The sequence below is a fragment of the Micromys minutus genome (assembly GCF_963924665.1).
Source record: "Micromys minutus genome assembly, chromosome: 14".
NCBI classification, from domain to species: domain Eukaryota; kingdom Metazoa; phylum Chordata; class Mammalia; order Rodentia; family Muridae; genus Micromys; species Micromys minutus.
The window spans coordinates 5958632-5986424 of NC_137983.1; the positions used below are offsets into that span (position 1 = coordinate 5958632).

At 36.9% G+C, this 27793-nt stretch overlaps 1 protein-coding gene across 5 annotated transcripts in view; it reads right to left on the reverse strand.

Annotated features, from left to right (window-relative positions):
• Positions 1-26584, reverse strand: part of MARCHF1 (membrane associated ring-CH-type finger 1) — a gene marked incomplete at its 5' end in the record, with an annotated part of 479472 nt that extends 452888 nt beyond the window's left edge. For all 5 annotated transcript variants that reach the window (XM_080929124.1, XM_080929123.1, XM_080929120.1 and 2 more), the window contains one exon: positions 26489-26584. In XM_080929124.1, the coding sequence (XP_080785250.1) occupies positions 26489-26584 (96 nt within the window). The remainder of the gene's footprint in view (positions 1-26488) is intronic.
• Between the last annotated feature and the right edge of the window lie 1209 nt (positions 26585-27793).

Consider the following 27793-nt stretch of genomic DNA (forward strand, 5'->3'; position numbering starts at 1 on the left):
TTTTGCTAAAACACCATGACTAAGATAGGTTAGAGAAGAGTGTGTTTGAGATTATATTATCAGAAGGTTAGAATCTGATAGGGGAGTGAAGGCATATTGTTAGGAGCAGGAATCTAAAATTTCACATTTTAAACTAGAAGAATGAAGCAAAAAATAACTCACTAGAAATGGTATAAGTCTTTAAATTATGAAAGCCAGCCTCTAGTGACACACTTCTAATAACCAGGTTATACCTGCCTAGCCTCCCAAAGAGTACCATCATTTGGTAATTAAGTATTCAAATGTCTAACACCATGGGGAAGTTGTGGAATCTCAAACTACCATATAGAGTATTAAAGGCTAAGTATTATCAATATCTCTCTCTCTCTCTCTCTCTCTCTCTCTCTCTCTCTATATATATATATATATATATATATATATAAATTATATATATATCAAAAAATATAGTATCTATATATAATTTGCAGGATATATATATATCTTAAAAATAATATTTTATTTCAAACAGTTGAGCTTATTAATATTTCAAGGGTAAATTTACTCTAATTATATTAAAATTTGCTATACTACTCTATGACTAAAATACATTATTTGAACATTTTAAGTTGGTTCATCTGATATAATTTCAAGATGTATTGTCTTTATAAGCATAGTTATTTTGCATATAAGAAAGACAGTATTTCATTTTAATTGGGTTATTTAAATTTTTTACCTTTAAAAGGAACAGTTATATGGAGAGCAACAGAGCTCTAACCTGTAAAATTTTACCTAATAAATCGGATTAGAAACAAACATACGATTTGCAAGTGTTTAAATCTAATGATCAGGTATCTATATTAGTGAACATCCTACACACATGTATGCGAAACTTGTTGAGCTATCTACCTATTATTTAGAAATGATCGAGAACTCAGCAGAAGGAAAAACAAGAGAAGTGAATTATAAAAGTTGTGTCATTCAACAGCTACTCAATAATTTTTGAAGAGTAAATCCCTAACTGAAGTGAAGCTATCATTTTAAAGATCTTTCTCCATACCACAGGCTAATTTAAACATTTTTATACCTTGAAATGCTTGGTCATCTTTAGATTTCTGTTTGTGCTTTTTAAAGGTCAGAAAATTGGTTGTCAGGGAGTAATTTCTCCAATGTTCCAGCAGAGTTTCTGAGTCAGATTCTATCTATTTTGAAGCTCTAGCCAGAGGCAAAGAAGCACGAAGCAGAGGCAGTTAAATACTGAAATGGCAGCCTGACAGCCATCATGTAAGCAAAAGCTCCGACCCCACGAGAAGGGTTATTCTTCTTTGCAGTACAAGTAGTTCAGATATGAGTTCTCTCTTTAGTGAGGTGTACAAAGTTAAACCCTAGAGAACCAGAAATGAACATTGTAAGTGAAGGGAAAATATGGCAGCATAGTTATGAATTCACCTAGTGATGGGCAGATCAATGTGTCTTCAGCACTTCGAATGAAAAGGCTGGGTAGGGAAATATTTTGGGAACTTTCTGCAGGACCTCTCAGACCACAACAAGTGAATGAGACTCGGTCATGGGTAGTAATAAAAGTTTCTTAAACCAGAGGAGTGATGTTGAATGATTATCTGTTACCAAGTTAGCCTGTCAACAGTTAAGTTTGTCTTTGACAGAGATCGACAGGGAAAAGCAATTGGAGAAAATGAAGAAGAAAGAAGGATGAACTTACCCAAAATGCCAACAGTGGTGAATTGGAACACAAACAGACCATCTCCAGTAGATAGGCAGGGCCCCAGAGAGACAAGGTCACCCACCCATCTTTAACATTTTTGACCCAGTATTGTTTCTGTCTAAAAGAAATGAAGGGACAAAATGGAGCAGAGACTGAAAAAAAATGTCATCAAATGATCCATTCAAGTTGGGATTCATCCCATGAGCAGGTACCAATACCTGACACTATTAAAAATTGAGCTTACAGACAAGAGAAGCCTAGCATATGTCTTCTCTGAGAGCCTCTACCAGCCTTTAAGAGAAGAGAGACTGAGACAGATATAGATACTTACAGCCTATCATTGGACTGAGGTTGGAGACCCCTATGGAGGAGTTAAGAGAAGGACTGAAGGAGCTGAAGGGCATAGAAACCCCACAGGAAGAACAACAGTATCAACTAACCCAGATTCCTCTGAGATCATGAAGACTAAGTCACCAAGCAGAGTATACATGGGCTGGTCTCTGACCCATGGCACATACGTAGCATTGGACTGCCTTGTGTGGCCTCAGTGGAAGAGGATGTACCTAATCCTGTAGAAACTTAATGTGCTAGGAAATGTGAATGCTGAACTTGGGTTGTGGTTGGAGTAGGTATCTGGTGTCTGTGGGAACACCCTTTCAAAAGCAGGGGGATGGGGTGAAGAACTCTGGGAATGCTCAAAATTTAGAATGTCTATAAGAAAATATTTTAATAAATAAATAAGTAAAATAGAGAAGTGAATGATCTGTGATGAATGCTGCATATTACTGGCAGAATGATTCCTGTGATCATTGTTCTTTTAGAAAGGGTTGAAGGAGAGCCAATCAGACCATCAATTTGTACACATGCTTCTTTAAAGACATAAGAGAAGCAGTGGATAGTCTGCACTAATAAATGGCTTTTCTCTTCTCACTCTTTCCAGTCCCGGGATTCTTTCTCGAGCCCTAGTAACTCTAGAGATTGAAAAACAAAACCAAAACCAAAACAAAACAAAGAAACAAAAAAAACCAGGAAGACTATCAAAAAATTTTATTGCTGCATTACTCAAACTTATCAAAGGAACAGAACAGAATGGGTCTATTTATCTTACCAACAACCTTTCTATAAACCTGCATCTGTGCCTAGCTCTATATCTATCTTTTGCTATGAGGAAGACTTAGAAACATTAGCTTACATGAGTTAGGGTTCTGACACATTGAAATTCTGCTGCAGGCTCTACACTAAAGAGTATTGTAGAGAAACTTTAAAGGCAAGCTCCAGGTAAATCTCTCTCATCTGGCTTTGCTAGTCTGTTTGTTGTGGGTAGGCTGTTCAATCATTGGAGACCCATTCACATTATCAAGCTTCCATCGTTTTACATAAAGCTCTTTCAATTCAAACTTAGTCTAATCTAAAAATATCTTCCTGGTTGACAATCAGATCATCCATTCTTTTTATTGTTGCTCTGTATATGTCAGAAAAATTACTATTCAAGTAATCTACTTTTTTGTTCAATTTTATGGTTAGTCAATGAGATATCAATAATAAAGCATTTATAGGAAGTGTCTATGAATGTTTCCCAATGCCTTTCAACCAATTATTAAGAAAACTCAGTAGCTGTAGTGTTTCCTTAGTAAGAAGTCCTGGATTTTTTTTCTGGATGAAAATGGTTCCTTTACAATAGCCTATTTAACATACTATTATATAATTAGAAGAAAATAAATAAATATAACAAAAAAATTTAGACTCAAATGTCTATCTGGGACATTTGTGGAGTCAGGGTTTAAAGGTTTAATTTACCAACTGCTGTAAACAAGTAAGTACCATTAAGTATTTTCCCACAATTCAAATAAATGGGGGAGATTTCCATCCATTACTATCATCAAACAATACTTCAAGCATTATTTCATGTTACTTATGCCAAGAGCATTCTTGAGAAGGACCGTCTCAAGGAGGCACATTTGCTGAGTCATTGCTATGCTGAGCACTGAAGAAATAAGTTCTGCTTTCCTATATCTTGCGAGCTTCCTTTAAAGTTGAGTACAAAATTCTATCCTCATGTGAGACAAGCATGGGCTATATATATCCGGCCATAGCCTAATACTTGGCAATTATCCCCTCCTTCACCGTATGCCTCTTCCATCTGACCCCCATCCAACTTAGGACTCTAAAGCACAGGCAGCTTGGAAAAATAATACGCAACAAAAAATAGTAGGATTCTTGGGCTAGAAATTAATTATTAAAATTATCTGTCTAGCCAGTGTGCATTAATGAGGAGAGTCAGCTTAATTGTGCCTTGGCCTAAAAAGGCAGGGAAGAATATCAGTGTGGTTCCAGAGGCCTTGGAGGTCCTAGATTATATCCTAGCTTTTGGGGCTAGCAAGAACAAGTAGTGTTGCCATGCAGATAGCCAAAGATAGTCTTTGGAAGTTTTCTTATGTGGTTATTTTGAAATAGACTCATAGGAGATCATTCTGTGATACGCTCTAGAAAGCTTATGTGCTTTTCTTAAGAAGAATGAGATGGTAGGCATTTCTGAAAAGGGAATGTAGCTCACATGCTGCCAGTGAGAGAAGAGCACATTCCTCCTCTTCACATGCACAGCTGGTACCCTCATTTGCATATTCATATTTGTGCTAAGCTCAATATTTAAGAGTACCATTTCAAGTAAGAAAACCATAAGAGCAACATCATGAAGCTCTGTGTGTTCCATCTAGCATTTTTTCCTTAAGTTAAGGCAAATTTCTGTTAGAATGATGATGTTCTCAGATGTGTCCAGAGAGAACTCTGTCAGTGTGGTGATATATTTCAGGGAGAAAATATGCTCTTAGGGATATCGATTCTTGCCAATAAAGTTGGTACATGACAGGACCGTGGTAATATTTATTTTAACACGGCTTCTGCTTTTACAGAAAATTAAATTAGACTTAGTGCAAAGGCAAAAATTATTTCTCTTAGACTGTGAGTTCATCCTTCTATTATTTATCTGGTGATATATGTAGCATATGCTGCAGTCCGTCTGCTGGAGAACAGATCAAAATAAATGACACGAAGCAGAAATATATGCCATGGGCAATATGTTCCTTTGATTCAGTTTTTTTTTTTTTTTTTTTTAAATTGGTGGAGTGTAGTTTATTAATTAATGAATGTGTAATTCAACAAAATATGTAGATTAGAAATGTGGACTTAGATAGGAAATGATGTTACTTAAACTACTAACATCTTTCATATGTAATACATGCTTTAGGATACATATAAACAGGTTTTAAAGGATATAGCCAGTTCAATTGGAAAAGCTCTCTTCCTAACGATGGTGGTTTTTTTAAACCATAAAGCTCCTAGTCTGAAGTAGGATGCCTGATGCTTTCCAGAGATGTCTGACAAAACCCCCAAATTATATCATCTCCTGCCAGGTTTAGCTCTTGCCCAACAGAACTAGACAATAAGAATGTTTTGTTAAAGAGGCCACACATGCTGGTATCATGATTCAGAGAAATTGAGCTAGGACTGATTTGACAGCCAGCTTGCCAATCCCCTGAAGATACTATAAAAGTTTCGGAGCTTTATGGAGAGATTTAAGTCCTATGAACTAACAGATCAACCTACCAGCTAAGATGTGCACACCTGTACAATAGTGTCACTACAGTTAGGATGTTTGCCACCTGCTTTCTGATTGGACTTTAGGCCTGCTATCGGAAGGAATTAATGTCTTGTACTGAAAAGTTGGTTTTCAAAAAGCATCATGGAGAAGTCATAGAAAACTGCTATTCTCATCCCTGCCTAGGAAGTTTTTTCCTTCTTCTTTTGAATAGTGGTGAATGCACAAGCCACTGAAAATAAAAGGCAGATGAGTGTTCAGCCATAAACATGAGATTTAGGGAATCCTCTCTAAGACTTAGAAAACATTATAGGTAAGGTGTGTCAAAATTAATGTATGTGAAAGAAGATAGGGATAAAAGATCTAAAATGGCATCTCTGGGCAAGATGCAGGAATTTCAACCATAAAAGCACAGCAGCCATAGATCCCTGGACTAAATCTGTACAAAAATAGGGCCATCAATAATGATGAACAGATAGTGAAGAAACTCATTACTGAATCATTTGCTACTGACAGGTTCAAGGAGAGGTGAGTCACTGCTTCTAATTGTGCCACCCAGTAGGATCCCAATTGATAGTTCCAATCAAGTAGTCACACAACAGATGACCCTGATTAAATGAAATGGCTCCCAAAGCAAACCCAAGTTCATGAAAGGACTGAGGTGGGGTAGTGTTATAGAGGAGTTTCAAAGATAAGAGAGGGTAACAGGAAAAAGTAATAATATATCTATGAAACTGTCAAAGACAAATCTTAGGAAAAATGTATAGTTCAAAAGTATTCTATTGTTTGGAAAACATATATTATGAAGAATCATTTTTACATCATTTAATAAAGAATGATTGAGCAGTGTCCTGCATTAAGAAAAAATAACAATACATTTTCAATTATATTTTATTTCTGGCCCCATAGTGTAGAAGAATTTTAATCCAGCAACACGGCTCTGCCCAAGGGATTGCATCCAAAGATCTTCTAGGTGTATATATGATCTAGCTGAAATGCAGACACACCTGATTAGAGTACAATCTTGCTGGAATACAGAAATGCCCTTAAGACACATCCTTAATTCATAAAATGAAGATATAGTTAGTTTGTAGAAGGAAGCAGCCATGTTAGAATGTGACGTCTATTTTCAGGGCAGATAAATTGACAAATTAGAGAAAGATTTAACAGAATGAGTCAGAGATAATATATACCCAAGTCACCCAAGAAAAGCACAAGAAAGCAAGACTAGTTAAGAGCAGAGAAAGAAATAAAGACACACACACACACACACACACACACACACACACACACAAAGGAAGAGGAAGGAGGGAGAAAGGGATGGATGAAGGGAAAGAGAGAGAGAGACAGACAGACAGACACAGACAGAGAAAGAGGCAGAGAGAAAGAGACAGAGATTTACTGGGTTAGTTTTACATAGATGGGTTGCAGAAAGAACAAGCTAACACAGAAGAAGATAGAATGATACTTAAAATAAAAATTTTCCAGAAGATAAGAACATATTGCCAAAGTTAGTATAAGTCTAAACAGAACAATTCAGTGAGAGAAACCAGATTGGGTCAGTCAGGTTGGTAGATTTGATTAGACTAGAAGCCTCTAAGCCTAGGCAGAGTTAGAACAGAGAAAGAAATGCTTCAGGCTCAGCTCAGCTGTATATTTGCCCAGTTTGGAAACAGCTTTCATCTTACCTAATAGAGGAAATTAAAGCAAAATTTACAACATAGGTCTTGGGCCACTCAGACCACCTGGAGAGAATATTGACTAGGTCATTGACTCTCATAAAAGAATGTTCAACCATATAGATAAATATTTATGCAAATAATGTTGGCTGTGACAGTGGAAGCATGGGAAACAGAAGAGTGGATTAGTATATGAGAAAATCATGAAATGAACTGAAATGGAAGAAAATTGCCTTTTACCGAACAAAGCAGTGCTGTCTTTAGCAATAGCCTATTACATTGGGAAAGGGGATGTTGATATACATTTAACTGATGATATAACCCATTCCTGACACTGGAGGAATTTTACTTGGTGACATGTCTAGTTGAAGCATTGTCTCTTCTATTCCATAGTGAGTCCATTTAAATTTCCTTCTATATGTATGCATGCTTTAGAAAGCGTTTATAGTAGGTTTTCATGTGCTGTTTGAGGTGACTCCCTCTCCACTTGAATCCTCCCACCTAGCTTAGCCAGAAATTCCTAGAAATGGATATCCTACAGGGCCACTCTACTTTGATCTGTCTGGCTGAGTTTAAGATAGATATCATTAAGCTCCACCCCTCAATTTCTTTTGATTCTAGGTGATATATTTAGTGCTTCATAATACATCTTCTCTCCTGCCTCTCCCTCCCCCTTTCTCCCTTCTTCATCCCTCACTAAGAGAAATATACTTTAATATATAACCTCCCTGCCCTACAAAATACCAGTAAATGCTTCTAAAACCATTTTCTAAGGAAATGATATAATTTAATCATCTCGTTCAACTTTCCTTTCATTGTATAACATACTTCAGTTTGAAAATTGTGTTTTTAAATTGCAGGCATTAAAACTAAACACAAGACTCTTGGCAAGAATAGTCCAGACTGGAGCGCAAGGATTTCCCAATCAGATCTCTCCTCACTTTCCAAATATTCACTGATGAGTTTCCATGAAGGAAAAGTACTCTGGCCTATATAGATTTAACAGAGAAAAAAAAAATGTTTTCTTGAGAAGCAGTTCTTTTTAGGCATATTTGCACAAAATGGGTGGAATTTACTGTCATGTTGCAGGGTTTAGAATCACCCAACACACTGACGTCTGGGCATTTATCTAGGGAAATTCTAGAGAGCTGGGAGAGAGATGACCCATGCTGAAAATCTGTGACACCTTGTGATATATGAAGGAATCGAGGGAAATAGCAGTCTTGTTGCCTTATTTTACTTCTTCCTGAGCAAGCACATCTGTCACTGTTGATGCCACCTTCCACTGACATCACAGTTCAATTGCTTTAAATTTCCCGTGTAGATTGCATGCCAGCCACTCTCCAGGAAACTGACAAGCCTTTAGAAGAAGCCTGGGATTTCGGAAGCATCCAAATGCCTAGCCCGAGCAGCTAGAGAGCTGGAATACACACTGCCCCTATCAAGGAAGCCAACTGAGGAATTCCGCTTTTGTAAGACATTGCACATTCTACCTCTTGTGTTCCTTCTAACAACCCTGCCTGACACTGTAGTGACTTCAAGTAGTGATCCTTAATAATAAGGAAAGGAAAGCTAAGGAAAGGTGTAGGACGTGGCAACATTACTTCAGATAAACTGGCAGATGGGGAGAATCGTCTTTGTGAAGAACATGGAAGATGAGCATGCATATCAATGAAAACTGTTTCTAATCTTCTGGAAACAAATGTTTTACTGTGCCATGAAGTAAAGAAAAAGTGTGGTTATTGTTCATAAAAATCCACTGTCTAGCAAGGAGATAGCGCTGTTGCATATAGTTAAACTAGAGTGCTTTGCAGCCAACTAGTTCAAGTTCATTGGGTTAGATTTGCCAGTTACTTTGGCTCTATTAGTGATTTTTTTTACAATGGAAGAGACTGTCAATGGTAATGAACAAAAGAAAGCGGGCAGGTCTGAGGTTCACACTTGTAAGACGTGAGGCCAAATGGGTGGTCTGATACCCAGGGCAGGGAAGTAAAAAGGAGAATATTAGAAATGTAAATAAAAGCCCAGGAAAATAGAGAATTTGGCAAATAAAGGTGTATCACAGGTTATTGGTTGTTATTTTTTTAGTTTTATGTATGTGTAAATGTCTCAGTGGGGACACGTACAGTCGTTTACAGAGGTTGGAAGCCTCAGAAACCTCTGGGGCAGGAGTAGGTGCTGTTTGTAAGCCACTCAACGTAGATGCTGGGAATTGAATTTGTGTCCTCTGTGAAAACAGCACAAGATGTCCACCACTGAGCCATATTTTCATAACCCATATTCTTGACCCAAATATTTAAGGGGCTCCAAGGTAAAATACATTACTGTGCTACGAAGTTTAGAGGCCAAGGAGCTACATAGATTTGATCTCTTTGTGATGCCGTGTATCTCTATGGAGACTTTCTAAATTCAATACTGCATTCTAAAGAAAGTTGATGCTTAACCTTGATTGCCAATTTAATTCGACTGAAAAAAACAACCAAAAGGTTACTATTAATTATTTCTTCATAATTTGTCTGTGATGGCTTTTTAGATACTACTGAGTGGGGAATACCTCCAAATACAGGTTGCAATATCCAATAAGGGGCAGCAGAGATGAATCAAAGCTAAGAAAGTTTAAGCTATCAAGGGGATGGCATGATAGGAAGAGCTCTTCTTCATTCCCACTTCCTCCTCAGCATATGAGGCACCACAACAGACACAACTGAAGCAGAACCTCTGAAACCATAGGCCAAAATGTTGTCTTCTTTTAAATTGATTCTTTCATTGCAATAAAACCAGAAGAGAAATTAAAACAATAAGCAAGGCTTTTTGTGTGTCTATTAAAATCATAGATAAAATAGAGAACCATGAGTGAGCCCAAGTAAAGATCGCTGCCTAAAGTGTTCCAGATTGCATTTGAGATAATTTAATCTTTAAAATCAAAGTTCACTGTGAGCTGATGGGCTAGAAGTCTTTATATGACAGTCTTTGTACTACGGTGTCTTAAGTGTTAAGCTTTTCATGAGATATAGAAATCTCAAAAGGCTCAATTTAGAAGAATCTTTTTTTTTTTTTTTTTGTGATCAGTGCAACTCTTAGAATTGTGAAGTCAAATTAGCAACTGAAATTAACTAATCAGTGAATGGCAAAAATGATTTCGATATGTAAATATGGTATTAAAATAGACTGTCAGATTTTTTTCAAATATAGTATTGGAGCAAAGCATAAAAGGCCAGCTGCACAAATTTACTGAGTAGAAAGTCAGCTCTAGAACACAAATCATCAACATATACTTAAGGGAGACTATGTATTAGTTTCTATTATGTCATAATAATCTGTGCTCAAAAACTTCATAATTTCAGAGGTGGTTATTTAGGTCTATATTATGTTTAAATAATCTTAGTGGAGTCCATTCATAAAAACATCACCAGTGGGTCCCAATTAGCTTCTTGCTGTTATCTGTGCTCCATAGGAAGGTCCACTAAATAGTTTTCTGGTTTGTAAGAAAAGAGGAAGTCCATTCATAATGAAAAAGTACTTTTTAAGGATGTTTGCATCATCTTGTATAGTCTGCTACTCTCAAAATCAAGTTTTATGAGAAAGAGTGAGAGAGAGAGAAAGACAGAGAGAGACAGAGAGAGACAGAGAGAGAGTCCAAGAGCTTCAATTTTGAGTGATAACTACACAATAGAGTGATTGTTGAAATGAATGCACCATATCACACAAGTGACCAATGTAAACAATAAATTTTAGCATTACAAAATCAAGGACATAGTGGTGAAAACAGCAAGTAAGTATTTGTACAAAGATAATACAAATCCTACATTTTGTGAGAAACAAGAGATGTCTCTCTTGTTCCATGATGTCTTCACCCCAAAGTCTTGTTCTTATTGGGAAATATATATATATATATGTGTGTGTGTGTGTGTGTGTGTGTGTGTGTGTGTGCGTGCGTGTGTGTGTGTCTGTGTGTGTGTGTGTGTGTGTGTGTGTGTGTGCCGAATAGATAAATAACTTTAATTTAAAGTTAATTTTCCTTCAGCAGCTCTAGGATGCTGAAATATCTGAACAGCACATTTGAAGGAAAGTAGGGTAATATTGTGGCTTTGAACATGCCCTTTGGCTTACAGCATGGTTTTGCCTGCTATTGGGTATCTTTAGAAACAGTATCACAGATTGTTAGAACTAAACTTCCTGACCTAGAAAATGAAAGAACCTACATCTGGTAACCTGAAAATGATCCTAAACTATTTATTATTACTTTCTTCAGGAGGGTGTATCTATACCCTTCTCCTTTGATATGGTAGCCTTGTTGCTATTTTAGCCAATGGTGAAAGCTCTATACTTTTAAGAGATGATCATAGGGGCTGATGCAGCTCAGCCTTGATTGCAGCTTAAATATAAAATGTTGCCATAGGCTCAGGACACTGGGGCCACAACCTGTGGTGTTGTGTTTTGAGGGTGCAGTACCCCTTGGAGGTATTAGTGCACCAGAAGTTCAATAGGGTTGCTGGGGAGTAGACATTGAAGTTTTTTAGACTAGCCTCACTTCATGTTTTATATTTTAATTACTGTAGGCAGTGTGACCATCTGCCTCATCTTTCCACTATAGCATGATAGATTGTATAAAACTATAAACCTCCTTTAAGTTGCTTCTTGCCATGCATTTGTTCACATCAGTAGAAAAGTAACTAACACAGCTTTGATTATTACAACACCTATCTGTGAAATCCAGAATTTTATGAAGTAGTTATTTTTACCCTAATATTTTTACTCTAATGTAACCATGTTGTGGGGAAGTCATGTGACACAAAACAAACACACACACATGTGTGTATATATATATATATATATGTATATATTATATATATATATATGTATATATATTATATATATATATATATATATGTATATATATATATATATATATATATATATATATATATATTACAGTCCTGTCACTGGCTTTTTCTCTAAACACTGTACTATGTAGAGGAACAAACAATCAAATGACTGAGAATTTCTGTACAGGGGCCACATCTACAAGGAACAGACATAATATCTTTGATTCTGTCATTCCTTTATTACTCTCATGCTGAAATCATAAACATAGGATTCCTCATTTCTCTTACAAAACAACAAATAATTATAACAGAAATGTACAGTAGCAAAAAATATGATGGTGCTGTAAAACCCAGCATGTGTTTCTTGATTTGGGGTAAGACCACATGCAGATACTGAAGGAACCTGTGTGAATGTAGATCCTATTACCACCATGCCTGAGTGACTGCATGCCTGGGTGCTGGGCCAGCTTGCTCTCTGTGGGTATCCCCATTTTGACATGAGAGAACTAAAGTGGTAGTAAAATGAGTATAGCATATTATTTTCCTGTCCACTCCTCCTATTACAGGTGGTCCTAACCTAGTCATTTGAGGATTTGAATAAAACAGGAAGCCTGAGTGACAGCAAATGCTTCTTGCTTTGATGCCCAAGATAACACATTTAGTTCTCTACAATATAATAAAAAAGTAAGTAAAATAAAATATAAAATAAAACAAGGACTGGGCCTATCTTGGGTCACAAGCATAGCGGTTCTAAGACTGAACTCATACTTGGTTTGGATCTTTCATATATCTATTTTGCCAATTGCACATTTTGGGACTTCACACCTTAAAATCATACAAGCCCATTTTTAAATGATTAAAAATACATGTTAATCTATAATTGCTCTAATACCTAACAAAGATCTGAAAGACAACTACAGGAATTAAAAGGACATCAAAAGATGGTTGATAAAGTTGAGAGAATTTAAGAGAAGAAATTGTGAGAGCTGAACAAAGTTTTATCCATTATCAGTGGTAAAAATGTGTCAAAAATCACTTGTCACAGTTAAAATAGCCTAGGATTTTTATCTAAAGGATTGCATAGGATAAAATACAAATGGAGAGAAAACCTGAGAGAAAGCTTAAGTTTTCAAACACAATGCATGTGGAAGCCTATTCTTGCTAGGCATACAAATTAAATTATTCACCTTCTTCAATTTCTCCAAGCTGAAGAATCTTAAATGTGGTAAGCATCTCAAGTTTTAAGATGAGCTCATAGGAATAAATACACAAAACCATAAGCAGTATTTAGAAAGCTGGGAAGGCAGCTTACTTTAAAATGCTTGGTGTGTAAGCGCAAGAATCTGAGTGAAATCCCTAGAATCCAGATGAAATAAGTGGGTGTGTTTGTGTGCTTTTCTAATCCCACCATTAAAATGGCAAAGATTGCTAGACAGATGTCTTAGTTACTGTTCTATTTCTGTGAAGAGATCACTAAGACAATTTATAGGAGAACATTTAATTCGGGGCTTGCTTAGAGATTTAGAGGTTTAGCCTATGATTATTGTGGCAAGAAGATAGGTATGGTCTGGACCAGTAGCTGAGAACTTTACATCCTGCCCCATATGGCTGACATGGGCTTTTGAAACCTCAAAGCTCCCTCATAGTGACAGGCTTCCTTCAGTAAGGCCACACCTCCTAATCCTTCTCAAGCAATTCTCTTCCCCGGTGATAAGCTATAAAACATGTAAGTCTAAAAGGGTTTGTTCTCATTCAAACCACCACAGTCTCTGATAGTCATCAGATAGGAACTGGAGCCTAGGTCTTGTCTCAAAATCCAAATAAAACAGTGTTTATCTCTAAACACATGCACACGTGCGCACACACACACACACACACTCACACACACACACACACGCAAATGTATATATGCACAATGCACATATACAAACAGATGAAAGGATTAGAAAGGATAGTGATTATATCTTACAAAATCATTCAAAGAGCTTACAGTGTTACAAGAATCTTAACAACACTATACTGAGATCTCACCTTTGTTAAACAATTGTAGTCTGAGAAATTTTAGCAGGTTCAAAGAAAGTCAAAGTAGGAAAAGGATCATCTTACAGTGATCTATAGGTATGAAATATATTATACGTTGATAAAACTAAAAGTAGATTAAATATCTAACACTAGAAAGCAAGAGATAGTGTCAGTTCAAAATGAAAAGACATCACTGAACTCGTTACATTTTTGAATAGGAAGAAAACTTGGGTGGGATTCATGTTTAATAAACAGGTTATTATATCAAAATATAAATGAAAGGGAGGTCTATAAGGCAGAGTAAAGAACTAAGAGCATTTGTTGATACTTTAGAGGAAGTCTTCAGATAGAGGGAACCTACTGGAATATATTGCAAAGATTGTTCTAGCAGGAGCAATGGTAAGTTTAGATGACTAGATCCTGGATTTCAGTTGGTGGGAATGTGGAAAGTACAATTCAGAGGCCTTAAAGAAAATAACATGTGTTTTTGGAATTTGAAGGAAGAGGGGTCAGTTTTAACCAAGTCTGTGATGAAGTGATTAGAAGCACTTTATTTATAAAACAAGTTATTTTCACAATATCCATCAAAATGTGTTTTCTATCCCTTTCTATCTGAGTCTATATGAGATGGAGTTTCTTTGACCAACATTTAACTAGGTGATACTGGCACGATCCTGAGGGTGGTGCTACAGGAACCAATGGGGCTACTGATTTGCTTTGATTGTTGTTGTAGAATTCACACTTTGAATCTTTGGTCTCTTGTTAGAATCTCAGTACGATAATGTTTCTTACTCTGAGGATAAAAAGACACGGAAATGATCACGTGCTTGCTTTTGAATTTGAATCCCTGTCTTTAAACATTTCAGTGTATGTGTTCAGCATTGAAATTTACATTTTAAACACAGCATCTGTAGCACTTAAACCATTTCCCAAGTAACAAGTCACAACTAGATATCAAAGTCAAACACAGTTATGTAACCTCTTGTCAACTTTCTGGATTTTCTACCTGAATAATTTATGAATATTTTAATGTTTCTCTTTCAAGAGATTAAGTTTTGATCAAACTATCACAACTGAAAGTAACATATTGTTTAAACAATGGCTGTTTGTCATCACACAAAAGGACAGAAAGTAGAATGTACATGTAACATTTATTTGCCGACTGTAAATGTTGTATTGGAGGCTTACTGTTGAATAAACTTACCCTTTCTAGCTCTTTATGGACTCTGAATGGCTGGTTCAACTCATCTCTTCGACCCAGTCTCCTTCCAATCTGACTGATTCAAACTGGACTCTGCTTCTGACAGTCTGTTCTAATCTTCTGGCTCCTTTTCACTCTCTGGCTCAGTCTGTCTTCACCTGCAACCTATTTCTGTGAAACCGCTCCCTTTCTTGAATGCTGTTCTCTTACATTTTTTTTTTTTTTCTGTCTGCTCTCATGAGAGTTGGGCATATCCTCCTTCTGCCTCATTCTGTCAAATATTTTATTTGTCACTTTGTTTGCTCCTCTATTAGATATTACTTTCAAACATGACAGCTTCCTTCCATAAACTAACCTTACTTTCATAGTTTAGGATTAAAAGTGTATACTAAGGGGGCATTTGTATTTCAGTCAGATTATCCTATAAGCCAGAGCATGTCTGCTTTCCAGGGAGATGACGCAGATCTAGAAGGTGATCCTTTTCCAGAACAGCCATGTTGCTGGATTAAAATTTCTCTGTCTCAGAGTGCACATCATAAGCTCTGTAGTTTCTAACTAGAGTAACATGAGAAAATTATTAACATTTGAAATATACAATAAAAATCAAAATATTACTATTGTCAGAATCACCAAAAAGCTCCAGTTTCCCTGGACGCACTTGTTTTAGGAAGTCAGAGAGATAACTCATGAATGCTCATTGTCAAGAATGTGCTTGACAAATACAATCAGAGAAAAAAGTAATGATTAGCTTCTAACACTTATCCATGTTCAGGAGCAGGTCAATTCTAGGATTTCCACAATTAAAGGTAGCTCAGAATTAAAGGTAGATGTTTATAAAGCAGGACTAGAGATGAGCAATGTTATTATAAGTAAAGAACATTTTGAAATAGGTACATGCAGCTGAAGTAAATGATAGTATCCTTGTCTATGAATGTTCTCATTTATAGAAAATTTCGGTTCTGCAGGTATGAGGATGATGTCAAGTCAGGAAAGAAAAGCCATAAGAACAGATTTCCTTTTACTAATCAATTATACATGGTCTTCTCAATCAGAGGTCATTTATTATTTCATTAAAATCATCACAAAATAAAGAACCATTTAGTCTTAAACATTTCTTTATCAAAGTAGAAAATATTAATTAATAGGTCATTATTTATTATGAATAAAGTAAAATGTGAATAAAATGTAGTCAAATGAAAGAACAAAATGCAATTCTTTCTCCCCCAAAAATTAATCATTTGGTTTTTCAAAGTGTGGCCTCTCAGTTCTTTAGAAATAGCAACTAAGTTTAGCTTTCGTGCTTGTATTTAAAGTGATTATTTATTACTTTTGAATGTGTGTGCATCCAAATGTGTATTTGCTATGATGCAGATGTAGAAGTAAAAGAATAATGGCTTTCCCCATGGGTTCCAGTGATCAAACTCATGTCATGAGTTTTTTCCTTGAGTCATCTACATAGTATACTTTTCTTATTTTTATAATGTAGTCTTCATATTTGTCACTATTAAATCTGTGAAAACAGAGGCCTAGAGATATGCAGAAGTTTTGCAGGTCATTCCTCTTCATCTAGGAGAGTTTTTTTTAATTGTTTCACCCTCTTGCCTTTCTGCACATGCAATCATGTACATGAGCATGAAGGTGCTCAGCCCAACTCTCTTTGGGCTCCTCAGCAAAATTCCTGAGTCATATGATCAGTAACAATGACAGCGAAAGATAAGGCTTTCAGTCAGCACATAGCTAACAATAACAGAGATGGCGTCTTACAAATCACGAAGGAACTCTAATTTGACTGGTATTAATAAGGATTATGAACATCTGAGGGCCCTAACAAGACTTCCTGCTGGAGTTCAAATAGTTTACATGTTGTAATATCATAACAGAATTTCTAAAAGATATTATTTATACTCATGATGATTAATCTTGAATAAAGATAGAAAGTAAAACTATGTTACAGACCTAAGCTTATACGAACTTCTTCAACCCTGAGCTTTGAGAGCCACCCACCATCACAACGATTTTGTCCTGGCATAGACCTCTTTAGATAATCAGGTAAAAAAAATTATTCCTGTAGAGACTTTAAATATGTGTAAGCACATAGCTGGGGCCTCAGGTGCTAATGTTTGCTCTCTGAATCTCACGGTTGCCTCACATTCAGAGCCCTGCAATATTGCTACACAATGGCTTCCGGATGCCAGATTCCCCCTAAATAATTCTCTTTGTTCATTTTGATATCAAAACCAGACAGTCATGAAGACTGTTGCTTTTCTTTCTTTTTTCTTTCCTTCTTTCTTTCTTTCTTTCTTTCTTTCTTTCTTTTTCTTTCTTTCTTTCTTTCTCTCTTTCTTTCTTTCTCTTCCTTCCTTCCTTCTTTCTTTGTTTCTTTTTTCTTTCTTCCTTCCTTCTTTCTTTTCTTTCATTCTTTCTTCCTTTCCTTTTTTTTTTTCAAAAAGAGTGCATTCATTTGTGCTGACTGGCTGAAGAGAATCCACTGCTGTTGTCATTCTTGCTTTTGTTACAGGTTTGCAGAATTTGATGAATGGAACAATCAAAGAGAAAAATGAGAGGATTGTCACCCAGCATCCAGGAGTACTTGGTCCTTTTCTTCAGTCTGCTTTAACTTCCCAAAGAGCAAAGCCTTATCAGCAGTCCCATCCTCCTGTTTCGCCTTTCTCAGTTATTTACCAGGATGCAGAGACAGGGAGAAGAATGGGGATCAGGATATATGTCCTACTTCATCCTCACCTGGAGGTTATGAAGGCTGGCAAGCAGCTCAGTGTGCTATTCCAATGCATAAGCTGTGGGAAGGCAATTCTGAGACTAGGTCCCTCCTCATCACTGGCATCTCAATGAAAGGATTGTAAATCTAGATTGGCATTGTTTGTGCTTTCTTTGTGTCGAAAAGAACTGTGGTGAATGTTATCTAATCAGCAGGTTCTTCAAATTCTTATTAATAAAACATCCATAGCAGCAGCTGCACCTGCTCTTCCCAGGTGTCAAGACTCTTCTGATTAAAGATTTTTGTTCGACAACCTTTCACACGGTGACCACTTGATATCTCATTTAGTTGGCTGATGCTTTGTCCTCAGACTTTTTAAGACTCATACTAGGGAAGTGTCTGAGCGACCCACCTGCCAGTTGAGATGACATAACTACTGACCAGGGTATGTCAATAATAACTAATCATTCTCATTTGACAGTCAATAAAATGTTATCCAATCTTCGTTATTAATGCAATTGCCAAGAACATCTGTTTTAAACCAGTGTGCATTATGCTAATTTTATTGCTGAAAGCAAATGATAATACGAAAATTGGTTGCTTTTATCATATAAAAAGTATTCTAACACTATTAGCATACACAGTAGGATTCATTCTAATCACTTGGGACTCTAATACTCAATTTAAAGTAGGATAGAGGTGGAGAGTGTTCATCTAGAGGAATGTGAAAATGAATTAGCCTCGCTACTCCTTGGCCATCTCCCTCTACAGCGTCACGCTCACACCTGCAGAAGATGTATTCCATTTAGTTAAAACAGAACGTTAACCCGAACTCTCCTGTTAAAGATGCTCTCAGCTTACACCACTTATCAGTTAATGCTTGGGAAAATTTCAGCCAGATGCCAGCTATTAGGAAACTCAGAAGTCAGTCACCCTGTGAGTTACAAAGCAGGAAATGACTGTAATTGCAGTTCAGCAAAGTATTGTTCAGAGTCCTTTGTGTTGTAAGCAAGTAACACAAACCAACTTTCAAAACTGATGCTAATGAAGGATATAGTTGAATCATTCCCAGAGAATGGTAGTTTGGAACAAGGGTCATTTTCAGGGAACCACTTGCTCAAGTGATATAACACAGAAAATCCTCACCTCTCCTTTCCCCCATTTCCTGTTGCTCGCTTTCTCATTCCCTTTAACGTTAGCACTTAACTCTCCCCTTGGACTTCCTCACAACATCCAGACTCAGTGCTGAGTTCTGCACACGGGACATCGGATAACAAGAGAACAAGTCTATTCAAAAAGAGAAGTAAGTTTTTTTTTTTATTTGTATACATTTATGCAAAAAATGTTTAAATGTTTTTCTTTTATTTTTGTTTTTTTTGTTTTTGTTTAAAACAACTTTATTTTCAAAACAAAGATAAATGTACAGATTTTAAACATTTTTGCTTAAAATTATACATTTTTTTCAGTACTTTTTTTCAGATTTTAACATAATTTTTACATAAAACTATATGAATATATTTTTTAGTCAGTACTTGATTTTTTTCAAGGTTTGATTGTATGCCTTGAAAACTTAATAGTTACAATGAGCTAAAGTACATGTAAAACAAACTGTAACATGGAAATAGTTAAAGTTTTCTTGTTTTCTAAATATTTTTTTTTGTTTTGTTTTGTTTTCTTTATTTCTTAGACTTCATACAGTCTGTGAGTTGTTTCTGGGGGAGTGCAAGCCTCTGGGGTTAGCATCCCACTATCAGTGACTGCATATTATGTCTGTTCTTTTGTGACTGGGTTATCTCACTCAGGATGATCTTCTCTAGATGCAGCCATTTTCTTAAGAATTTGGTTAAGTCATTGTTTCTGGTGGCTGAGTAGTAATCCATTGAGTAAATGTACCACAATTTTTGTATTCATTCATCTTCTGAAGGACATCTGGGTTCCTTCCAGCTTCTGGCTATTATAAATAGAGCCGCTATGAACATTGTGGTGCATATATCTTTGTTGTGTATTAAAGTGTCTCTGGGGTATATGCCCAGAAGTGGAATAGCTGGGTCTTCAGGTAGTACTATGTACAATTTTCTGAGGTATCGCCAGACTGATTTTCAGAGTGGTTGTATTAGTTTGCAACCCCACCAACAGTGGTGAAGTGTTCCTCATTCTCCGCAGCCTCGCCAGCATCTGCTGTCATCTGAGTTTTGGATCTTGGCCAATCTGACTGGTGTGAGGTGGAATCTCAGGGTTGTTTTGCTTTGCATTTCCCTGATGGCTAAGGATGTCAAGCACTTCCTCAGATGTTTCTCGGCCATTCGGTGTTCCTCAATTGAAAATGTTTTGTTTAGCTCTGTACCCCATTTTTTAATAGGGTTATTTGATTCTCTGGTGTCTAGCTTTTTGAGTTCCTTGTACACCTTGGATATTAGGCCTCTATCTGATGTGGTGTTGGTAAAGATCTTTTCCCATTCTGTTGGTTGCCATTTTGTTTTCTTGACAATGTCCTTAGCCTTACAGAAACTTTGCAATCTCATTAAGTCCCATTTGTTAATCTTTGACCTTAGATCTTGAGCCATTAGTGTTTTGTTCAGGAAATTTTCTCTTGTGTCTATGTGTTCTAAGGTTTTCCCTATTTTCTCATCTAATAGTTTCAGTGTATCTCGTTTAATGTGGAGATCTTTGATCCACTTACACTTGAGCTTTGTTAAAGGAGATAAGAAAGGGTCTATTTTCATTCTTCTGCATGCTGAGTGCCAGTTGGACCAGCACCATTTGTTGAATAGGCTGTCCTTTTTCCATTGAATGTTTACTGCTCCTTTGTCAAAAATCAGGTGACCATTTACATGAGGGCTCATTTCTGGATCTTCTATTCTATTCCATTGATCCACATGCCTATTTCTGTGCCAGTACCATGCAGTTTTCAGCACAATTGCCTTGTAATATAGCTTGAGGTCAGTGATAGTGATTCCCGTAGATGTTTTTTTGTTGTTGAGGATGGATTTAGCTATTCTAGGTCTTTTGTTATTCCATATGAAATTGTACATTGATCTTTCCAGTTCCATGAAGAACTGGGTTGGAATTTTGATGTAGATTGCTTTTGGTAGGATGGCCATTTTTAAGATGTTGATTTTTCTAATCCATGAGCATGGGAGATCTTTCCATTTTCTGAGATTCTCCTCAATTTCTTTTTTTAGAGGTTTGAAGTTCTTGTCATACAGGTCCTTCACTTGCTTAGTTAGAGTCACACCAAGGTATTTCATAGTTTTTGGGATGATTGTGAAGGGTACCTTTTCCCTAATTTCTTTCTCCACATGTTTGTCCTTTGAGTATAGGAAGGCTACTGATTTGTTTGAGTTAATTTTGTATCCAGCCACTTTGCTGACCTTGTTTATCAGCTGTAGGAGTTCTCTGGTGGGGTCAATTTTTGGGGTCACGTAAGTTTTAAACACAAGACCTCCTTTACACGCAGTCATTAAAAGTTCAATGTTTGTCATTCTTTTAGTGGGTGGTAGTCAGATATATCCATGACTAAACCAGATGCCACAGAAATATATTGGAATATAATGATTGGTTTAAATTTATCCAGCTTCATCCTAAATCTCCGCTTTGAGAAAGGTTTAAGACTTCCTTTCTAGCTTCTGTTGTTACTATGGTGACGGATGAAGCATATCAAAATCATCATATGCCCAATGAAGGTGAGTCTTCACTACTTCCTGTAGTCCTGCTGAGCTGTACTGGCCTTTTAGTAGAAACATGGCCTGGACACCCAGAGGAAAGCACAACGTGTTCTCTTCAGAGCAGCACAACTGATCCTTGAGATTAGCTCTCCTACTGTTCAACTTCATCTGTCGTTTTCTTCCACTGCATGCAACTGAGGGAAAACTGTTTTGTTTTGTTTTGTTTTGTTTTGTTTTTTTCATTATTATGGGGTAGGTGATCAGGAAGAGGGAATCAAGGTTTCTGTCTTTGCCATCCTGCCCATTATGTAACATGTTAGGAATTGTACAGGACCAAAAATAACACTCTTCATTCTCAGCATAGCTTTTGAATAGCCAATCACATGCACACCGTGTGGGTGTGGCCGAAGCCAACACTTAGGGAAAAGCCCCCATCAGTTTTGACCATCCAGTTCCTTTATAAATCACCCCAAAGCAGCTTTATAGTATGATTGGTGGCAGACTTCTATCAACTATTGTGATAATGAAACCTTTTTTTCTATAGCAGGCAGCCTCTCAAATATTTGTACTTAGTCAAGTGATAAGGAAACCAAGCCTATAAAAGATAATAGGAGTAATAGCAAAAAAAAAAAGGACTTAATTTTACGTGAAACCTAGTAGAAATGTAGATTTACTTTCAAGAGGGGCAATACATTTTTAAACAAAGGCTAAACTTGAAGGAATAACAAATTTTAAGATTCTATTTGATAAAGCCTCTAATTCTAATAGTGCTATCATCCCAGTCTTCACTACTAAAGTCTACTATGCATTGCAACTTACTGCTTACGGTATTTACCAGATTTTCTAAATTTTCATGAAATAAATACTAGTTGCAGCTTGTGAGCTTTATAATTTATTTGACCACACAAACCATATATAAATGAGACACCAGGTAGCAATACCCTAATAATTCTTGTTCTAAGGGGTGTGTGAGCATGAAGAGACAGTGTTTCAGGGAGTAGTAGCCTCAGTGTGACCATGCTGAGCATCTATATCTGTCACACTGAGACCTAGGAATATGAATTTATAAGTCTCAGAGAGTTATGAGTTATAAGGAAACTATCCTAAAGCTTTGCTATATACCAATAAATACTAAAGTTTATAAATCATTGTAAACCCTAGATATAGAGAAGGAAGTTTTAGCTAAACATTTAACTAATGAAATTCACTAGCATTGTTTAAAAACATGGGATAGTAGAGGGCAGATTTATGATGTTAGTTAATTAGAATTTAAGAGGGCGTCAAAAGATGTTAAGAATCAGAGGACCAGGAAGACTGATGCAAAACATATGTTCTGGGCATGACATAGATGCTGTACCCATAAATTCTTGACAGTATGGTTGCCTGAACACAACCACAGTGGTAAACATTCCAGTACGAAGGGGAAAGGGTTCAAAAGATCTGACCCTAAGAAGAGCTACAAACAGTTGGCTTCTGAGAGACAGAGAATCAGTTTTTATCAGTTCAAGGTTGAGCCACTGATAGGTTGCCCATACCCATATGACTCCAAGCCCAAGTGGTCAGGCCTACTTATATGCATTCATATGGTCAACACATACTAGAATATAACATATAATATATATAATATATAATATATAATATATATATATAATTTATACATATAAATACATTATTTATATTTAATTTATCTATATTAATATAAGTGTCACATTTATAGGAATATATTTGTTTAGGGGACTCAGTAGGAGCTGGAGAAAGTATTATTATGATGAAAATATATTGTACTCATGCATGAAAAATGTAAAGAAATAACTGGTAGTAATATAAAACTTAAAAAGAAACTTAGTATGAGAAAGAAAGTATGGCTTGAGAGAAACAAAGTTGTTTACTGACAATGTAACAAAAGGCAACTTAAAGCATTAGGCTCTAATATCAACCAAAGCAATCTAAGTCTGGATATGCTTATTCCTTCAGCAAGGTGTCTTCCCTGCTGGGTCCCCCAAGGTCTTGGTTTCATTAAGACATAAACAAATTATTTCCTAAGCAAGCCACTTGTTAATCATAGGCTGCTAAGGGAGTCTTGATTGGCTTCACTTCTAGCACTCTCTGGATCTTACACACACACTTTTTTCTGCTAACTTTTACATATTTGCCTGTATACCCATTAAGCTTCCCAAACAGTGTTATATTGAGCCTAAGATTCTGTAATTCATATGTATCTATTTTATAAGAGAAGATCTGTGCTGGTAGTCATGCTGAGTTTGCTAATTTAACCTTGGTTGTACTAAGAAAATCAGGTGCCTGGAATACAAATGTGAGATACTGGTCTCCTAAATTATAATTTTTTACTCATTACAAACAGTTTTATTGGTTATTAAATATTATATATAATTTTTGTTTAAACTACATTTTCATTTGCTCTTTGAGAAGTCTGTGCGTTCATACAATGCATCTTGATCCAATTCACCCTCTCTTTCCTTCTCCAAGTCCTGGATACCTTTGATGCCTTCCCAACTTCAAATCCTCTTCTCCTATTTGAAAACAACTTCTTGGATTCAGTGATAGCACTCACTTTTAAACACCACAGCAACCTAGAGGTGTTGTCTCTGGAAGATGACAGCATTCATACACACCTGATCCTAACCTGGCTAAGACTGGAAATACATTACTTTGGTTTTGTAGGCCTAGTGTTATTAACCAAATACACAAAACTTAGAACTTTATGTCATGTAACATCGATCAAAATATAGGTTCACTATAGAAGTTGAAGTTAGAATTTTTAAATATTTATCTGTTAATTAGTTTTAAGAATCCAGGTCTGCTGAACTGTAAGACTGAACAAACAAACCACTTTAATATTCATTTTATCTTTTTCTGCCACAAAAAAGCAAAATCTAGCATCAGTAACAAGACGAAAAAATTTTTTTAAAAACCCAAAATTCTGATGTACAATTAAATGTTAGTTGATGAGAGATTCTAGAATCTCTGAGTATTTTATAGAAGGAAGATTAAGTTGACTTACATTTAAGAAAATCCCAAATTTTGAGATATCAGTTATTTAATATGCAGATGGATTCCAGGGGTAAATTTAAAGCCAGTTGAAAGAGTTCAAGGAACCCTAAAGGATACCCCTCATTTGTCAACAATCAGGAACTGTTCATGGGAGGCCTGTTACCCTCCATAAACAGGAGCCACTGTTGTACCGTGCAGAAATCACTTTACAATAATAATCTTACTTTTTAAGGTTCAGGATGGAGGTTGCATAAATTATCCGTCTTAAATGGCATTTGCGACCCTTTAATAAAACTATTTAGTTCATCAAATGAAGCAATTTATGTACTCCACATTCAAAAGAGGATTTAAACATGCTTTTAAACAGAGACTTCTAACTTCATTTTAGAGAGAACCAAGATGCATTTGAAATCCAAACATTAGCCTCTCAATCTAACACTTAGGAATATCTTTCTTTATAATTTCATTTTCTCTGATCATTTCCTTTTCAAAATGCTTTCTGATCTTCATTTTTAAATACTCTTAGCCCACTCTGGAACAGGTGGTTTAACTTTCTGGCATGCTTTAGCTGAGGCTGTCTGGGGAAAGTCAAATGCACTAGAAGAAATTGGCTATTTTGTCTGGCATTTTGGTGATTCAGTATGAACTTTTCTAACTATGGTAATAAATAATGTGTTTGAAGGCATTGTTGTCCACCACTTTTAAGAAACATGGTTATGACCTTAAATTGGGATGCTTGGGATGTGCCTGCAGCTCCATTTGACGGGTCTTCTTTCTATGAAGATATATACTTTTCCTTGCTAAAATCCTCAGTGATTTTTAGAGAATCACTCTGTTGGTTAGAGAATACCTCTTTCCGAATTATTTCCTATAGTGCTTCTTTTATAGACTGTATATTACAACTGTAAATGGACTTCGCTGTTGAAGATATAATCACGATTATTTTATTCCTAACACTGGAATCCCATTTTATGTGCTTTTTTGTTTTATTTGAGTTTGTTGTCTCCTTTGTTCTCAGCAACTATCCTTGAGGAAATGATGGTGATGATGATGATAATGATGATGATGATGGTGATGATGATGATGATGATAATAATAATAATAATAATAATAATAATAATAATAATAATAATAATAATAATAATAATAATAAATATCTGCTGCTATCTGGAGGTAGGATGTGTACCTCTTTTTTTCCATATGTTTATTAGCATTTCCTCCTGAAATGCAGGATAACTTTGAACTCAGAGACTTTCACCCTCAGCCTCCCAAGTGCTGACAGTATAGCATCCTCTGCCCACTTGGCATTCTACCTGAACTAGGCTCATGACTACCTATAATAATTTCATGCAATGCCGTGACTCTTCTTTAAAAACCCCTTTTGAAATAAGTTCCTTGGGTCTGATTTTTCAAGCAGCTTAACCTTAAAGAAAGGGCTGCTAGCCCCCTCCTCCCTCCCCGCCCAGGAGGATGTGTTATCATAAATATTGTAGACGGTGTTAAGTTTTAAACAATTCTTTCTAAAATGAAATGCAAATGAGCAGGTATCACATCAAAAATCCCATACACAAATCATAAGGAATGGAGGACCCTAGATCCCCAAACACTAATTCAAGCATTAGATATGAGAGCTTTCTTTGCCCAGGAAGATCCGCTGCAAAGAAAGTTTTTTTGTGGAGAAAGTTATTTTCAAACCCTACATCTGGTCATCGAACAGAATTACTATCAATAATTCCAAAAATGGACAACAGTCGTGGCCGCAACCAAGCCAGGACCTCCTGGTTGTACCGCACAAAGGAGAAAGGAGATTCTGTAGAGTTTGGCGAAAGAGGTAAAAGTTTTACGTCTATCAAGCAGCGAGTATCTTTATAAATTTGGTTCGTTGCTTCATTCAGGAAATAGAGGTGAAATTTTATAAGCTCCTTAGTCACACACGAAATGATTTTCTCCTGGTTCCCCAGTCCACACGGAGAGCTGGGAACCAGCTGCCCCGCCCCTCGCTCTGTATCCTGTAGTACAGAGAAGAGCTGGCTGGTGTGGGCTCTTAGTGTGTCAAATCAAACCTCCTCTTACCTCTTCCTTGTTCTTCTCTTTGTTTCTGCCCATTGAACTTCTCCCATTGCTGGCTGTCTCGCGGGCTGGGATTACAGAAATCTGGTGGAAAGGCATATTGGCCTTGCTGCAGGTGGCCAAACCCTGATTGGATGCCTTATGGCTTCTCTCGCCCTGAGAAGCCCACCTGCAGAACTGTTCATATCCTTGCTTTGCCAAACTTGGATCTAAATAAAAAGGAGGAAAATAGTGTTTGAGAGACTGTACAGCAGTGGCCGAACACACTGTAAGGAACATTGTAAAAATATGTCGGAGATAACCCAAGGAGTATTACATTCTCAAAAGGACGATTTACTGCAAGTCATAACTGCCTGCTTTGTCACTCGTCCCCCTCCCCTAAGAGCATCATGGGAGACAATTCAATTTCTATGGTACCTAATAACTCTCATGGAAACCAAGGAAACCCAGGTCTCACCGGCCCTTATTAACAACTGCTCCTTTTAATGGCAAAAATTCCCGCATTTGCAGGGACTGACACAGCCTTTTGTTTCTACCCAGATCCGGAGGAGTCTGTGGAACGCCCAGAGACACACATCCTGCTGACAAGGTAAATAAGCAGAAGGCTGAGAAGCTTAGTGTCTGATTTGGATACAAATCTCTTCCTTGAAAGGGTGGGCTGGCTGCGCGCGTGCCCTTCATGCAGCTACTGTAATCTGCTTAGGTCAAAGGAGCTGCCAGGATTGAAGAGCTTCAGATGAGACTCAAGAGAAAGGAAACAGAGGAGAGAGGGAGAAATGGGAGAAAGGACAGAGGGGAAGAGAAGCAAAGAAAAACAAAGCGAGAGAAGAACTGGGGGGGGGGGGTTATGGAGAAGGAGGAAGAGGGAGCGAGACTAGGAGTGGGGAAAGAAGAGAAAAAGAAAGGCGATAAAGAGAGGAAGACAGGAGAGGAGACTTAGCAAGAAAAGAAGAGGAAGGAAAGGGGGCGGAGAGGGTCACAGATGTGGATGAGGAGACAGGGCAAGGGGAGCAGAGCAGAAGAGGGGAAAGAGGTAAACTCTTTGGCATCTGCGGAGCCAGTACGGGTGAGAGAGAGAATGCTGCACCGGGCTCTCCAAAGCACAGAAAAGCGATCTCACAAGCGCATTCGGTTTTGCTTAAGGGCAACTCCTATGCCCTCTCTCTGGAGTACATGCGTGTGATTCAGGAGTCGTTGATCTTTTGTTTTCTGCTGAGGACTCCAGTGTTCTATCAGGAGGATAAAATGATTTGGGGGAAAACATATCAGAATTTCTCCTCTTCAAAGTGCAAACAAACAAACAAACCC